Genomic DNA, 16927 nt, shown 5'->3' with positions numbered 1-16927 from the left:
TTCTAGTTTATTCTTGCTGCCTCGACGTCATTTTATTTAACTGAGGAGGGATTTCGAACTGGGGGGAGGGTGGGAAAAGATACAGCCATCATTGACGTCTTTGATGCGAGAGGCCTTTCCTATGGTTATAAAAAAAAAAAAAAAATCTGAAAGTAGGAGTAATAAAAAAGAAAAGCCTAGTGAATTTAATGCTCTAAAAAAAAAAGGGTTGGATGTGAGGGTCTCTCTCTCTCTCTCTCTCTCTCTCTCTCTCTCTCTCTCTCTCTCTCTCTCTCTCTCTCTCTCTCTCTCTCTCTCTCGTGAGGGGGAGGAGAATGTGTGATGGGGATGTACAGTACGTGTTATTTAGTGTATGGAGGGAATTTTATGTGTAATTTTGTGTGTGTGTGTGTGTGTGTGTGTGTGTGTGTGTGAAGTGGTTTGCATGTGTGATGTGGTGTATGTGCGTGCGTGCATATGTGTGTGTGTGTGTGTGTGTGTGTGTGTGTGTGTGTGTGTGTGTGTGTGAAGTGGTTTGCATGTGTGATGTGGTGTATATGCGTGCGTGCGTATTTGTGTGTGTGTGTGTGTGTGTGTGTGTGTGTGTGTGTAATGTGGTGTGTGTAAGGGGTGATCGAGTGAGTGGGTGAGTGAATGAGCAATTGTTCTGTGTTCCGCCATTCATTTATTGATTCATTCATTGTTTTTTATATTGGGAAACGTAAAGATAAAGAAGGTAATGCACAGGGAAGGTTCGCTGGGCAGAATGGTTACAGCGTTACGGATAAATAAATTATCTCTCCATTATCTGCACAGAGAGAGAGAGAGAGAGAGAGAGAGAGAGAGAGAGAGAGAGAGAGAGAAGGTTGGATCTGAGGGAAAAGGAAGAGGGAGACTGAGCCCTGTTGTCGTTTCCTTTTTTTTTTTTTTTTTTTTTTTTATGTCAATTCTGGTCGTTCAGGCCTGGGTGAGGTGGGCAGAGACAAGTGAGTGGAATGGGCATGGATGATGGCACGGCAAACCACAGTGGGGGAAGTATACCCTGTGAAGAAGAACATTGTACGCTGGGTGGTAGTCGAGGCAGTGCTTAAATTCACCACATCACACAGGAGTGGGTTGAGTGGATGAAGAGGAATAGGTGGCGTGGTGGTGAGTGGTGAGGCATGCCAAGGGAAGTGCAGGAAGGTGGACCAATGAGGTGCAAAGTCATAAAGGACACGGTGGGACGAGTGAATTCTACAGTAGATGAACCTTTTTTGATGGATGGCATTAGTAGGGTTCTCTCAGGAATTCGATGTGCTTTGATTTAAAAAAAAAAAATGGGATGAAAGGGGAACAGTATGTGGAATGGGTTGGAGTGGTGGGTGGTGATGGGATGGTAAATACACCCTGTGAAGATGGGCGTTGTGAGCTGCCACTGCATAAAAAAATAATCATGTGTCACCCCCATACGTGGTGTTTCACGATGCAGGTCAAAACAATCTCTCTTGAAAAAAAATGAATAAATAAGTAAATACTCTCAGTTAATCCTATTCAGGCCAGAACGTCACATGGGCATTAGAGACGTATTCTGAGTGGGTTTGGAGATTTCGTAGCACCTCTTCTGTAGCGATTTATGCTGCACATTCCACTTTATTATCCCCTTGCTTGTCTCCGATGCAAATTATGTCGATATTAAAATGATGTAAGGAGCATAGAAGAGAATGGGAAGGTGTAATAGTTAAATATAAATCGCTGAGGAGAATGTGGAACGAAGTCTCTTATGCCTCGTAAAATAATGGGTCTCTGTGCTGGCTGCTGACGAGTTATAATTCAGCCGGATGTGATGCCAACGTGACAAGAGGTTACGTGTTGGGGTAGGTCGGGGGGGGGGAGAGAGAGAGAGAGAGAGAGAGTTTTAGTCCAATGTTTTTTTAAGGATTTTTTCTGTTTGACTCCATATCACTTTTTTTTTTTTTTTTTTTTTGGTCTGACGGAAGTAGACCATTCACTTGCATTACAAAGTCGTGGTTGCGTAAAATTCGACGAGCCATGGTTTTGAGGTAGGAATGAATCTCCTTGGTTACTAGCCAAATATATCCTCGTCTCACTACACGTGACCATCAGTTTAGCCGAATGAGGTTAAGAATATTTGTCAGGTTAGAATAAACGCACTATAGGGGATTGTGTTCAGTTATGGAGGTTGTGATGGGGTAGGTCAAGGTTGTCCTCTCGTCATGTTCAACGGAGGTCATTTGTTCAGTCCATTCTCTCTCTCTCTCTCTCTCTCTCTCTCTCTCTCTCTCTCTCTCCCGGACGGAAGGTAAGTTTATCAGTATTTTAATATTTTTTGCCAATAAGTCCACATCGATTATAACAAAATTACGTATTAAATTTTCATTACTACCAGTAAAACAGATTTGTGCAACTTTTTAATGTTATTTTTTACCAAGAAATCCACACTTAATATAGGAGAATTGCCCATCAAGTCCCAGTTGCTAACCGTGAAGCTAATTTGCCAGTTTCCCGCCATTTTACGGTAGAATAAGTTGCGATATTTTGGACCACATCTCTGACTTGTAGTGGATGTATATTCTGTTTTCTTCATGCCTTACTATTTCTTCTGGCGTAGGGGAGACTTCGAACGTGAGTGATTAAATATTGCCTTCATAAACCTCTTTAGTTCTTTCGTAAACTGTTTAGTGCAGCAAGCAGTCTTCATTTACGGTACCTTTCAGAGACTGTGGCTGCATCACAAGTAAAGCAAGAATAAAGAGAAATTTAAATATATATTCTTCATCATTCGTTACTAAAAAAGAAAGAGACGTAATCCCACAAATAAAACCCAGTGCCGATACAGATAATACTTTGTGAAAGGAAGTTGAAAAGCGACATGCTAAAACCTCATAAGTCTCCGTACCGGAGGAAATTAATCCACTGAATCCTGTTGTCCCCCCTCCTTTTTTCAGATTTTGTTATTAGACGATTTTATTAGACTTAGCAGTGATTTTTCGTACTGAGAGGGTTTATTAGGGCCGTATCTCACTCCAGTTCCAAAGGTGTATCACAAGTAAATCGTCAGATGGCAAAAATGAAATTTAAAAGAATTCCCCGGGTTCAGTCGATTGCTAGGATGTTGAAAGAATGCTTGGAAGATGTAAATCAGAGTTGGGAGTTGTGCTAGATGCGTGAAAGGCAACAAACATGGTAATAATATTTAATAAGAGGGATAATACCAGTGTTATCATTATATCATTATCATCTTAACCTCTTCCTTACCAAGTATATATAGAATGAAGGAGGGTTTATAGAGCACGAAAGAACCTGATAAATGGAGAACTACTTACAGAATATTCAACTAAATGAGCCACACACTCATTCATTCACCATTCAAGTCTCGGGAATCCTGACTCCACCTCATAGGCATAAACATCACACTTGAGCACCTCAGAAAGTCAATCCGAGGACCATCTTGCTACAGGGAATCAATGGAAGTGCCAGACCCTTGTCATACATCTCTCAGAACAAAATTATTCCAGCCAACACGATCTTCTGTCACTTCCCAAGCCTCATTAACCTTCAGATCTCATTTCTCACACACCGAATTTTCGCGTCTGTCCACCATAGATTTTAACTTTCAGTACGATGACGTCTTCATTATTATTATTATTTTTATTTTATTTATTTATTTATTTATTTTTTATTATTATTATTATTATTTTTTTTGCTGCTGCCAGGCGATTTTTTTCAGTTTTGAGTTGGCCTTTTGTGGTGAAGGGGTTAATGGATATTGCTTCTTGCCCATTCATCATGAGATCTAGCCATAGTTACATAAAACTGACTGTAGAACGAATAAAGAAAAAAAAAAAAAAAAAAGGAATCTCACTGAGGGGGTCAACCCTAAAAACGAAAGGTTATATCTATCTTAAAAATTCATCAACATTTTCCCCCTGACGCGTATGAGACGGTACAGTGCGATGAAGCATATCGTCACCCTCATAAAGAAACTGCCTAAGTAATTTTTTGGCTATTTCTTGATTTTTACCTAAACCAATTCTTCATCACGTGACGCATCTATTGGTATAGCTGCCTTTGCCAGGCCTAGGGTGTGAGTGGTCTAAAATGCACCTCAAGTTGCTGCCTGTCACTGAAAATTAAGCAAATGAGTTTTTTTTTTTTTTTTTTTCGATTTCCCGAAAAGTAGAAACAATGACTTAGGCAGTTTCTTTATGAGGGTGACGATATATTTCCCATCGATTTAACTTATCCTACCTTAAATTGATGGCCTTTGATGATGGGGAGAGGGAATATAATCTTTCTTGGATTCGAATCATGACACCTTAGCACACGGTTCCCCTCGAGTAGAGCTGAACCACACAACAGCAGATGATAATGAAAAACGTTTTAGATTTTTAGCGTCATCTTTTATTTGCCAAAGGAGCTACCCATATTATGCTGTAAGCCGTGCATCGTCTTGGAAGGAAAAATATACAGTAAATCCAGCTGAATATACATCTTAACTTGCGCCTAAGGCCAGAGTCAAGACAAGAAATGTGTGTCATGTCGTGAATGGGGAAAGGGATATGATCTGGAAGACTTGTGGGTGATAAGAGGGTAAAAATTTGAGTCTGACGAAGTGCAGTTGAGAAATGGATGGACAGTAGTAGGGATAACAGAAATAGTAGCTTGGGGTTGCTATTTTCTATGAGCGGCTTAACCCTTTCAGTCTCGTATTTGTGTGTGTGTGTGTGTGTGTGTGTGTGTGTGTGTGTGTGTGTGTGTGTTTTATCTTGTTATCTCCAGACGATTTTAGTCACATTTTCTGGACATAGGCCATATACAGCCTTCATTAACCTCTTCGCTACTACACGTCTGTCAAAATCGTCTGGAGGTAGCAAGGACGAAAGCCTAATTATGTTACTGGATTGAAGGGTTTTAAATGGATACTTAATTTATACATATACGCTTTGTACGATAATATCCTATAGTATAAATTAGGCCTACCTTAGTACCAATAACACGAATACAACTACTTCACAAATAACAAATAACGAACCTCTATCCCTAATTGTCTTAAATAATTACACATATACGAAGAGACCTTGATGCAGTTGAAGTGGTTGGGAGCATCATTTTCCTAATATATCTAAAGGCTATATAATTCTCCATCTCTCAAAAAAAAATATATAACTAAAGCAAATATCATTGGAATTTTTGTACAGTCCAATTTTTGTACCTTATGGTCAGCAGGACAAGGAGGGGTGTGCATCTTTTTTTTTTTCTTTTCTTTTCTTTTTTGTCTCAAGTCTGCTACGTATTCTAGTCTAAACTACAAGAGTAATGTTTAAATACCAACACTTATAATTTAGATCATTCAAGGCCTGTATCTTGTCATTTGCACAGGACGTGGTGTGTGTGTGTGTGTGTGTGTGTGTGTGTGTGTGTGTGTGTGTGTGTATTACTCATGGCCCTATTCTCTCGTTCTGGTCTGTCTTTTAATCGAAACATAATACCGTACTTAATTTAACTATATTTAAAGCATTGAGTGATTAAATCCTTCTATATCTTACTTTGGCACTGTTTTTTTTAAGTAATAATCTTTTAATCCCTCACAATCTTACGGTAATAAGAGTATTTTAAGTATTAAATATTTATATCCCCCCAAATCTCCAGTTAGCAATAGTGTTTTAAGTATTAAGCGTTTTCATCCCGTCAGATCTTATATTAGCAAGAGTATTTTGAGTATATATTGTTTCATCCCTTCAGTTCTTACATTAGCAAGAGTAATTTAAGTGTTAAGTAATTTATTCCCTCCACCCATGACGACGCAGTGGTCTAACAGAAATGCATCTCCACAAAATGTTGCTTGTTTTTGAAGATTGGACCCCATGAGTCAGCCTTGGCCGTGGTGCCCTGCTTCACCTGGCTGCCGGGGCTCTTGCTGTTGCCGACAGTCTGCCTCTTGTACCCACCCGTCTCCATCGCCTTGTATGTGCTCTTCCTGTGGACAATAGCAACAACGTCAGCTCTGGGAATGACAGTTTTATTTTTATTTTATTTATTTTTTTATCAGGGCTGGCCTGGAGTTCTTACTGTATCTTAGTTGGACTCGGTCCTTGATTTAACGTCATCCATGCTATGTACTGGTGGTATATATCTGTGTATTGTTATTGTCGAATGCATCTTGCTAAGTTTTTAAAGAATATTTGCTGTATTTCATAGACGTTTTAGGGAGACAATTGCAGTACGTTTTAGGGAGACAATTGCTGTACAAGGTCTCGCTAATGACAGACACCTTACTGACCTGTCCCTGGGATCAGCATCGTAGCTGTAGGACGAGTAGGTCTGCTCCTGAACCATCTTGCTGGGGATGCTTCTCCTTCGCCGGGATCAATACACGAAATTCAGTCAACGAGCTGGGTTTCTCCTCAATGGAAGTGCTGGCTTAAGACGCTGGGTGGCGCCGGTTGGACTCCTGGGCTGTGCTGGTGGTGGCGGCTGCGGTTAATTATGTGGTGTCAGTGCCGAGTGCGGGACTTCCGGGAGTGATGGCGTGAGGGAAAGATTATAGAGGAAAACTGCCCTGTTTACTCTTGTGTGCTGGCTGTGGAGAAAGAATGGCTTGGTGTAAGTTGTGCAAGAAGAAAGATTACATTTATTGCTACTGATTACAAGATGGTCATTGAGGTAGAAAATATTTGCAGTCCCTATCTTCCCTAAAGGATGCCCCACCGTAGTGATTTATATGTAGTTTTACAGTACAGTTTGGAGGACGATAACGATGAAACAAAGATTTTTATGTGGCAGTGTTTGGTATATTCTCTGCATTTATTAACCCTTCTTTTATAGCACTGAGAATCCACTCGTGCTGGGCCATAATGCAGGGATGGACATACTCTTCTAGTGTTTTCATTAACGACGAAACTTTCAAACTTAATCTGAGATGGAGATTATCAATTTATATTAGTTAACTCGAGATTGCCCCATAATTTTGTCACGGAGCTGCCACTCAACCAGTACGGAGCCCGTAGAATGATAAGATGTGACAGAACGCCGCTCTGTGTGCTGTCCCTCAGTGAGTTATTAGCTGGCCTTTGATCTATGGTTACTACTCAGGAACGACGAGACAAAGGTGGCATCTAATTTCGAAGTGAACCAAAAATTGAGAAAATTAAAACCACATTGCCATAACGTTTTCAAATGTGAGACAAAATGTTGTTGAAATAAAAATGAAATGCTATGTTAATTCCCTGTAAAGTAATGGTTGTGATGTGGGACTCACCTCAAGGTACGTTGTGCCGCTGAGCCAGAACCCTCAACTCAAGCTTGTTACCACAGTTGGCTAGACGACTGCCCTTGGCGCTGGCCAGGCTTGAGTCCAATCTGGGGAGAGAGGCAGCTTTTAAATCTCTAACACCAACCACGTATACCGTACCACTATCTTCATTTTCATCTTCACTCTATCCTCGTTTTACTTAATCACTGTTTTGCGTTACACCTGCATTCCACCTTTATCTTTTTTTTTTTAAATCTAATCTACGCCATATACCTTCAGTGTCTTTTAGTGTGTTGTATGGGTTCTAGGTGATGGTGTAGTTTAATAGATACATTTAAATTATCAAATGATAGGATTTTTATGGGGACAATGAATACCTATTGAGGTGTCGAAGTCGAAAGTTTATATTTATGTGCCATTTGTCTGTCTGTCTATCTGTCTACCTATCTATATCTATATCTATCTGTCTATCTATCTATCTATTATATATACAATCTCCCTCTCAGTGGTGACGCTCTGATCATTTGTGGTGATTTCGCGTCGTGAAAACTTGGGAGTGATTACCATAGAGTTTAATGATGTCACCTGAGCCTGGGAAACACAGGTCTATGGGAAGAGCAAATAAGAACAATTAATCACGTTACTAGCTTGTGTTCTCTTTCCGTAAAATGAAAATATCGTGTCTGTTACTGTCAGTTCATGATGCGTTTTGGCGAGTATGAAATCTCCCCTGGCAACAGTGAGTACCAGTCTCTCCCTCTCCCTCCCTCCCTGCTCCCTCTCTCTCTCTCTCTCTCTCTCTCTCTCTCTCTCTCTTATCCATCTTATTCATTAGCAATGTAATATCTGTTTTACCTCTGTAATTATGTATTTGATGCATTTATACGTAAGCTTGTATCACATGAACGCTAGATGCTAAATTCTCGTGTGTAGTATATGCTAAGTCAATTTGCATAATCAAATGCGCTGTGTGGACGCTGGCGAAGAGCGAGAGGGGAGGGGAAGGGTGAGGGTGAGGAGAGGGGGAGGGGGGAGAGAAGGAGAAGGAAGGGACGGCTGTGGAGGAGGCCAGGGTGAAAGGCGGGAGGTCATGTGGAAGGGGGAGGCCGGGAAGAAGGAAGGGAGAGAAGTTTGAGGGGAGGAGGAAAGAGAAGTGAAGAGGATGGAAGTCAACAAAAGCTGCGAACATTTTGTTTGTACTAGTACTACTCATTAATTGGCGTGATTCGACAGGTTATATTATTAATTAGTATTAATGACTGAAGCTTTGCTCAGACATCAACCCATAACGAAAACTGACGACTTACGCATCTCACTTGGGGTAACACGAGGCATCTTGACGCCATAGAAAAACCTCCCCCCTTTCAAGAGTTAATCGTTTACTATGACGATGGTCTTGTCAGTGTATTTTGAATGCTTCCATATAACTATTCAGCTTATGAGAAATCCTTCGTAATGAAGGGACTAAATACTGATGGATTTTATCTCCGCATCTAACCTGAGGACTTCTTTTAACAGCCTCGACTTGACCTTCGCTTTTACCTCCACCAACGAAGTTGGACGAAGGTGATGTATTCACTCGTGTTTGTTTGTCTGTTTGTGTACAGTACAAGAAATCTCAGAAATTTGTATTGGATTTCAGTGAAATCTGGTGGATAAGTGGGCAGTGGGTCAAGGTAGAGTACGGTGGTTAGATTTTGAGGTGGACCCGGATTCTGATGCAAGAGTAAATCACATTTTTATGCTGCCGGCGGAGGTATGCGTGCTCTGAGGTCTTTCAAGTTTTTGTGTGTTTCTGATCGACTCATATACAATAAGTTCGAAAGAGGCCAGGGAGTGGGGATGAGGACACAAGTGAAGAATGGGGAGAAATTATTCCAGGCTGTAATAAAGAACATATAGATAGATAGATAGAGAGAGAGAGAGGGGAGGGGGGGTCAGAGACTAGCTGGTGTACACGTGGCTGGTCCGTGATGGGAGGCCCCAAGACGCACGGAGTGAAACCTGCCCACCCTTAGGGGATCCAGGTCTGGGGGGTGGGGGGAGGGAGGCTGGAGAGACGGGGGGGGGGGTGAGAGACGGAGTATGGTAGGGGCATGGAATAACAGTGGAAGAAGAGGACAGACAGATAGATAATAGACAGATAGATAGATAGAACCAGAAATAGACTGGTGAGGGAAGGAGGGAAGGTCTAGAGATATTACAGGGTTAGGAAGTGGCTGGAAGGAAGAGAGGACGAAAGTTGAAGGGGAAGTGACAGGGAAAGAGCTAGGCAGGGGAGGAAGAAAGGATGAGAGTGACAGGGGGAGGGACGGTGGGGGAGGAAGAGAGGATGAGAGTAAAGGGAAGGGGAAGCCAGGGGAGGGGAGGTGAAGGACGGCAGGAGAGAAAGACAAGACAGAGGAGGGCCAGAAGATACAGCAGTACAGAAGAGTAGGAGTACAAATATACGCAAACGACACTTGTTGGTCCCTTCAAAGCTGTTTGTTATGGGGTAAATTATAAAAAACGTAATTATGAGTTAAAGATAAGAATGGGAAAGCAGGGAGGGTTAGATGAGGTAAGAAGAAAGCCGGAGGACAGTAGGGGAGGGAGAGAGAGAACTCCGAATAGCTAGGAAGACAGAACAGGAGGTAGGGTTAGGTGGGATTGGGTTAGGGACTTAAGTGGGGAGGGAGCAAGGTGTGGGTTGGGTGGAAGACTACTCGAAGAGCTGAGGAATGTAAGATATATATATATATATATATATATATATATATATAAAGAGAGAGGGAGACTGGAGGTAGAGGTCCTGTCGTTATGCAAGATAGATACATAGCTATCTTGGAGTGAAGGATTTAGTCTCCTTTAACTGGTTCACTTCAAGGTCATTCGGCAGGCAACTGAAATGTAGGGAACAGTATTATTCAGTTAACCATTCACTGTTATTGATCCCTCCTAACGTTGATAAAAAATCGCCTGTTGTTAATAAGAATAAATATGAGCGTCATCTTACTGAATGTATAAAAAATGCAAGGCTAAACAGACGCTCAGAATAGCCACAAAGCTTAACCTTAGGACGACGACAAGCCAATCCTACGCTGAAAGAACTGGTCTGGGGGAAGCAAACAGTTCATAGTTCACTCGTCGCAGAGGCTTACGCTTTCAACTTGGGGACGTCATATTTTATACTGCAATCTTCCTGTTTATGGATGACTTTATTACTGTTAGATTTCTTGGAGGGAAGGGGTTAATGAAGTCTATTTCTTACTTCTGCTCGAAAACTCTGTCCTAAGCTTAATACATTCGTCTGGAAGGAGCAAGAATAGAATATAGTATACTGTAGAGGCATCATCAACAGCAGGAGAAAGGGTGGGCACGAGGTGTAGGTCGAGAGGGTGAGAGAGACTGAGTGGGGAGACGAGGCGATGGAGTCAATCTGTTTCTTATTCGTCAACTTAATTATCAGTCGAATCCATATGGTTAGAATTTTAATGTCGTAGTTTGAATACAAGTTAGTAATTTTTCAACCTCGAATGGTGACAGGAGGAAGTCAATTTTCCCTTTTTTCGTTAGCTAAAAAAAAAATATTCTTTGAAATCACATAGCGAGGGCGTTAAAGTCAGATTAGAATGTACAATTTTAAAAACGTTGATGTGGAAGGAGGTGAACATTAGTCTTTTTTTTTTTTCCATGGGCCCAAATATTCCCCTGGTTCAAACAGCAAATACTTTAAGGTCACAGATAAGACGGTAAGTTACTCGTTTTCTTATTGAGGAAATGATAAGCGCAAGAAGTAGGTCGAGAGGGAGTGAGAGGAGGTGGGTACTAAGTTTTTTTTCTTCGTTGTCTAGAGTACCATTCATATCCACACTTGTACAATAATATCACAGCTAAGACGGTAAACCAATTCATTTTCTCTTACCTCAGCTGTTGTGACAGACAGGGAAATCTGCCTAGTTTCATCTACAATGTTGCTGGGCACGAATCAGGGGCAATATGGCTGCTTTGACGCGAGCTGAAGTGGAAGTGGCGGGCGCTGGCAGGGGGGCCACTTATATACCCTCCGTAGGGGGGAGGAGGAGGTGCCATCTTGAATACTGCCAAAGGTAAGGGTATTTATCCATTATTCAGTTTCTCTAACCAAACTTATATTATAGATTTGGCAGCTGGAAATTAACGCATATAAACGTAACGTGTTAAATGCAAATGTGCGTCGAGGTTGAAATAGGCGGGAAACAAATGGCTTCAGAATACTGTGTCTGTGTTTTCTTACGTTTTGCCTTCCCTCCATCGCCACCATTAATCCCCCATTGGCCGGAGGGTGCATAATTAAACATCATCTGGCATGCTTATTCTCGTCACATGCATCACACAGCCCCCATTATTGTCAACAACATGACCCCCTGCATACAGCTGTCTCGTGTGTGTGTGTGTGCGTGTGTGTGTGTGTGTGTGTGTGTGTGTGTGTGTGTGTGTGTGTGTGTGTGTGTGTGTGTGTGTGTGTGTGTGTGTGGCTTTCTTTCTACCTTGACGACGATCCCTAACCCTTCACAAGATCACCTGATGGCCAAGTGTAGTCATATCGAAGGATCATCTTAACTAATAATAACCATGGAGATTCATTCCTGTTTCATGTCTTGAGCGTATCGAATTTCATGCAACCACGACATCATATCCAGGTCGTGGGAGTGGTCCAGTTCCCTCAGGTAAAAACTAACCGACTGTAGCAACCAAGGAGATTCACTCCTACCTCATAAGGATCATTGGAAGCATCGATTCTGGTCAGTAAATATCGATTCAGATAACAAAAAAAAATGATTCATGTTAAAAAAAAAAATGATTCAGGTCAGTAAACACAGAATCAGATAAAGAATTTTGAGTCACGTAAGTCAATACAAATTCTGATCAATAATTATCGATTCAAGTAAAAAACGCCGCTTCTGGCCAATAATGTCGAATGGAGGATGGTGGACTGCCGAAGGAGGGCAACTTCAGCCTTCAGTCCACCGGGTTCATGCTTCAGATTAGCGTGGGATCACAACAACAACAACATTTAAGCGAGGTGTTTCTCAGCATCCCCAAATTAAGATAGGTTCAGATCCCTTTGTAAAATGGTTTCAGATCCCTTTGTAAGATAGGTTCAGATCCCTTTATAACCCTTTGGCAAGATGTCTTTTGAAACTGGCTTCTTGCTATCACCACACGATTTCATTTAGCTCAGGATTCTTTTTGTATTTCTTTATGTAGGGGTTAGATACAGCCTTCATTTAGAGGTCCATAGTGTATTTGGTGGTAGTATTAGTATTAGTAGTAGTAGTAGTGGTGATGGTAGGAGCAGTAGTAGTAGTGGTGGTGGTAGTAGGTTCATCTGAAATGTAAACCCAGTGAAATGCAGGTCAAAGTTTTCCTCGTCCTGCAGTCCACCGTCCTCCTTTCGGGGGATAGGGAGGGGATTCAAGGACGTTTGTGTAACAGGGAAGTAGAGCCGTCCATTTATATCAGTACCACCATGTGAAAGCGTTCCTCTCCATCACGAAAACCGTCTAGCAGCAACATGACTAAAACACAAATCAAAGTCCCAGTCCCAAGTCATGTCTGTCAGTTGTTGCGAGGCAGTAAAAGCGACGTACTAACACACACACACACACACACACACACACACACACACACACACACACACACACACACACACACACACACACACACACACACACACACACACACACACACACTAGTAAACAAGTTGGCCCCATCAGCGTGCATCTCGGCCACACAACAGAACTTATATATCACAGTGAGCAAGACAGTTTATTTTCCCCTTTATTTATCAGACTGTAGTTCTTTCCTAATGTTCCCCACGCCCCCCTTTTTTTTTTTTTTCCAACACCACTCTCTTCCAACGACAGTCGTTTTTAATGCTGCTGTTTTCTAGTGTCGCTCCTTTTCTAACGACACATTTTCTAGTGTTCGAACGCCACTCTTTTTTTTAAACATCAGTCTCCTCTAGCGTCACCCTTTACTGATGTCACTCCTTTTTCTTAACATCAGTCTTTTCAAACGTCGTTCTTTTTTTCTAACGCTAGCCTTGTTCAACGCCCCTCTTTTCTACGCAACGCAAACACACGCTACGAAAACAGGTATACCTTTTGACGGGGATAATTATTTCTTATGTATATTGGCAAAATTTGGAGACTCTTGCAGTGATTATGACTTTTCCCGCCATGTCACTCAGATACACTTGGAGTACATATATATCATGAAGAGCAGAACAGTTTTTATTTATAATGCTGTATTGACCTCGTTGTAGTATACAGGTAAGCTCGTGTTGTCCTGTCTTCCTCCCTATATTTACCCAACCTGTTTTTGTGTTTATTTCCGGTTGTAGGGGTCACTCTAGGAAAATATTTATGATGGGCCAGGGCAATTAATAGTTTTTTTTTTTTTTGTGGGGGGGGGCACGCTAGGAAACATAGCTGTGATAATGGGCAGATCCTAAAATTTTACTTATTCATTTGCTTATTTTCATTTATTGTACCACGTTTCACTTTTATCCTGATATGTTCTGGCTCCATTCCTATCAAAGTACCTCGGCCCTTCTAGGAAAACATAGCTGTGATAATGGGTAGATCCTAAAATTTCACTTATTCATTTACATATTTTCATTTACTGTACCACGTTTCAGTGTTATCCTGCTCTGTTTTGGCGCCATTGCTATCAAAGTACCTCGGCCCTTCTAGGAAAACATAGCTGTGGGCAGGATCAGGCCGGCTTTTACGTAACACCTTACATTTCTTTCCTACAGTTGTCTTACGTCACTCTTTTTTACCGGTAAGAAAGGGTTCCTGGGGTCCGATGCCACTGGTCTCACTTCAGAGGTTCGTGTTCTCTTTGGCTTAAGGGTCACGTCGCTCAAGGTCTAGGGGATATACTCGTAGTTGCCAGACTGAACCTACGTGATGTCAAGAGTGGCCGGCATGCAAGAGACAGTGAAAGAGAGAGGATAGGCGTGACCGAATAGAACTAGCGAATGTGTGTTTGTAGAGGAGTTTTCTCACATGGGTTACATGATTTGTGTTGGGGTGGAGGGCGATGTAGCTAACTCCGCTGGTAGGGTCGGGTACATGAAAGTAGCGTAGGGAACTGTTGTATTGAAGAAATCCAGGGAAATGTTAACATATGTATGAAATATAATGCTTTTTGGTAGTAAAAACTTGGGCAATGAAGGGGGAAGACGTGCGTAGGTGTGAGCATACAGATATATTTTGTAAGTGCTATAGGAAACTCGTAGCACCCTTTTCTTAGCGACTTATTTTGCGTATGACACCTTTCTATTCTTTTTAACATTGTTTATATATTTTCTGTAGCAACATAGTATTCTTAAGTAAAGTACAAGAGAGTAACAGCGTGTAATGTGCAAAATAATTTGCTAAAGAAAAGGTGCTACGAAGCCTCCTATGCCACCTGGAATAGAGTATGGGATTGCGAGGAGGCAGGTGAGGTGTGTAGGGTTGTCGGATGGTGCAGGGAGAGAAAGAGAAAAAGGTGTGGGGAAGGAGGAGGAAGGAAGGGGGAGAGGAGATGGGGAGGGACGGGAGGAAAGAGGGAGAGAAGACGGGGAGGGAGGGGAGGAAAGGGGGAGAGGATATAGAGAGGGGGGGAGAAAGAGGGAAGGAGAGTAAAAGGAAAGGGAGAGGAAGAAAAGGAAGATAGGTAGATGAAGAAAAGGGAATAGGTTATTTAAGGACAGGAAGAAGGAAGGGGGAGAAAGGAGGAGGAGGAAAATGAGAGCTGGAGAGGGAGGAAAGGGAGAGAGGTATGTAAAGATGACTAGGGGTGATGAGGGATGGTGAGGGCGGTGGGGTGCGGGTGCCAGTCTATCCCTGGGTGTCAAGTGCCCCCATGAAGGTCTACATATACCCCGTGTCAACAACTAAAATTTCACCCCCCATGGCGTTCTTGTAGTTATTATAAATGTCAAACTGAACCTCATCCCACCCGTTACTATCACAAGGTAGCTGTTTTAATAGTAGGGTGGTTAGCTATAGTGCGGGGCAAGAGTTAGCCCACCGGTCCACTGTGTCTGCTTCACATTTAGGGCTTGTTCGTTACTTTCCTTCCTGACACATCGTATCAGAGAAAACTAGTCATGTATGGGCTGAGAAAATAACAACCCCCCCTCGTAACCTGGGAATATTTGGCGACAGACGAAAGTGAGAAGCAGAAGAGTGAATTGCTAGGCGATATTTTTGTCTCTGGTTATACGCCCTTGCAACGTGTCACACTCTGCGTGCGTGTGTGTGTGTGTGTGTGTGTGTGTGTGTAAGGAGGTCAGCAACAGGAGAGTGGGAGTAGCGGTGATGTGGGTACGCCGTGCTGGTCACGTAGGTAGGTAAGGTCCCTCTATGCATGAGACCAGTGACTGAGGTTAGAACATGAGTTGAGAAAATCGGATAACTGCAGTAGGCCGTTCACCCTGGCTAGACCGCTTCTGTACGAGAGTGACCAAGACCACTACAGTTAGACAAGGATAACAAGGAAGGTCTGTGTGCGATAACGAAATTAACGACCGTATGTTTAATTCTTTCAGTCAAATGAAATACCGTTTACATCTTGCTTCTTGTAAACGATTTCATTAGCTGGATGGGTTGGATACAGTCTTCTACAAGCCCTTAAGGAGAGGAAGATGGCGGGTGGAGGGGTACGCGGTGCAGATGACGTAGAAAGGTAGATAGGGTTTCTCTTCTTGCTGACTGACTGCTGGAAGGTTGAATGGAGCTCATTGTGCAGTAGCGGAATTAACGGCGATATTTTTAAGCCATTATAGCTTTTTTTTTTTTTTTTAATTCTTTGCTTTCTCTAGACGGTTTTATTTTTAGAAGTTTTTCCAACTGGAGTCTACGGTACAGTAACGAAATTAACGGCCCTTCAGTCACATGACGTATGTTTTTATTTTATTCTTTGCCGCCCTTGGAGTATTTTAGTAATCTCGCGATGGACTTTTGAAACTTGAGGCCACGCTACAGTAATGCGACCAACGACCATCATATGTGACGTCTTTTATCAATTTAGTTTTGCTGTCTCCGGACGACTTTATTAGCTTTTTTTTTTTTTTTTTTTTTTTTTTTTATGTGGAAGCCTTTGTAGGAGCGACCCGGTCAGTCAGCCACACTCTTGGGAATTTCACGTACAAGGAGGCTTACTGTAGCGAAGTCCCATATATTGTTTTAATTTGCCTTCCTAAGGATTTTCATGCGCAGGATACAGTACGTCTCTCTAGCGGAGGTTCATCCATATGGCCCCATATCTGTCTAGCACTTCTGTTCTTGCTCAGACTGGAAGGATTACATGTAGCTTCCATTATCCCCTTCTGTCTTGGGTCATGGTGATTATGGGAATACGCGATGTAGGTCGTAGGGTCCGTTTTCACTGCAGCCGACTTCTTTCAAACGCAGTGTGTCCAGGCATCTCGAAATGAACGGATCTTGAACTTGGCTTTCTGTTATCGTGTTTTTGCTTTTTACTTGGAGGGAACAGTTTGCGGGCTTCTGACCTTTGGTTCCTCTTCCTTGGAATAGAGTGACCCAGGGAAGAAAAGTGGCTGGTGCTGTGAAGGCTCGGATATAAACAGAGGTTTGAGTATGATGGCTGCAAGAAGACCAAAGGAAATTGTATGAGTGCCCACATTGGTATACAGTTGTGAAATTTTTGTAC

At 42.2% G+C, this 16927-nt stretch overlaps 1 protein-coding gene across 1 annotated transcript; it reads right to left on the bottom strand.

The window, feature by feature from the left end:
* Positions 1 to 4223: 4223 nt before the first annotated feature.
* On the bottom strand, positions 4224 to 11234 carry LOC145398304 (uncharacterized). Its single transcript, XM_080271193.1, has 4 exons — positions 11139 to 11234; positions 7241 to 7341; positions 6263 to 6562; positions 4224 to 5959 (listed from the first exon to the last, which is right to left on the bottom strand). Exons 3-4 carry the CDS (start codon positions 6316 to 6318, stop codon positions 5794 to 5796), a joined length of 222 nt encoding a protein of 73 aa, XP_080127319.1. The 5' UTR covers positions 6319 to 6562; positions 7241 to 7341; positions 11139 to 11234; the 3' UTR covers positions 4224 to 5793.
* Between the last annotated feature and the right edge of the window lie 5693 nt (positions 11235 to 16927).

Source organism: Coenobita brevimanus, chromosome 45, assembly GCF_032717465.1.
Source record: "Coenobita brevimanus isolate Jiangsu-jjx chromosome 45, ASM3271746v2, whole genome shotgun sequence".
Lineage (NCBI taxonomy): Eukaryota > Metazoa > Arthropoda > Malacostraca > Decapoda > Coenobitidae > Coenobita > Coenobita brevimanus.
This window is presented reverse-complemented; position numbering and strand designations above follow the sequence as displayed.

Coding starts and splice junctions, on each gene's coding strand:
- LOC145398304 (XM_080271193.1), bottom strand. CDS start 6,318: ATGGTTCAGGAGCAGACCTACTCGTCCTACAGCTACGATGCTGATCCC. Junction 5,960..6,262: donor GATGCTGATCCCAGGGACAG/GTCAGTAAGGTG, acceptor TATTGTCCACAG/GAAGAGCACATACAAGGCGA.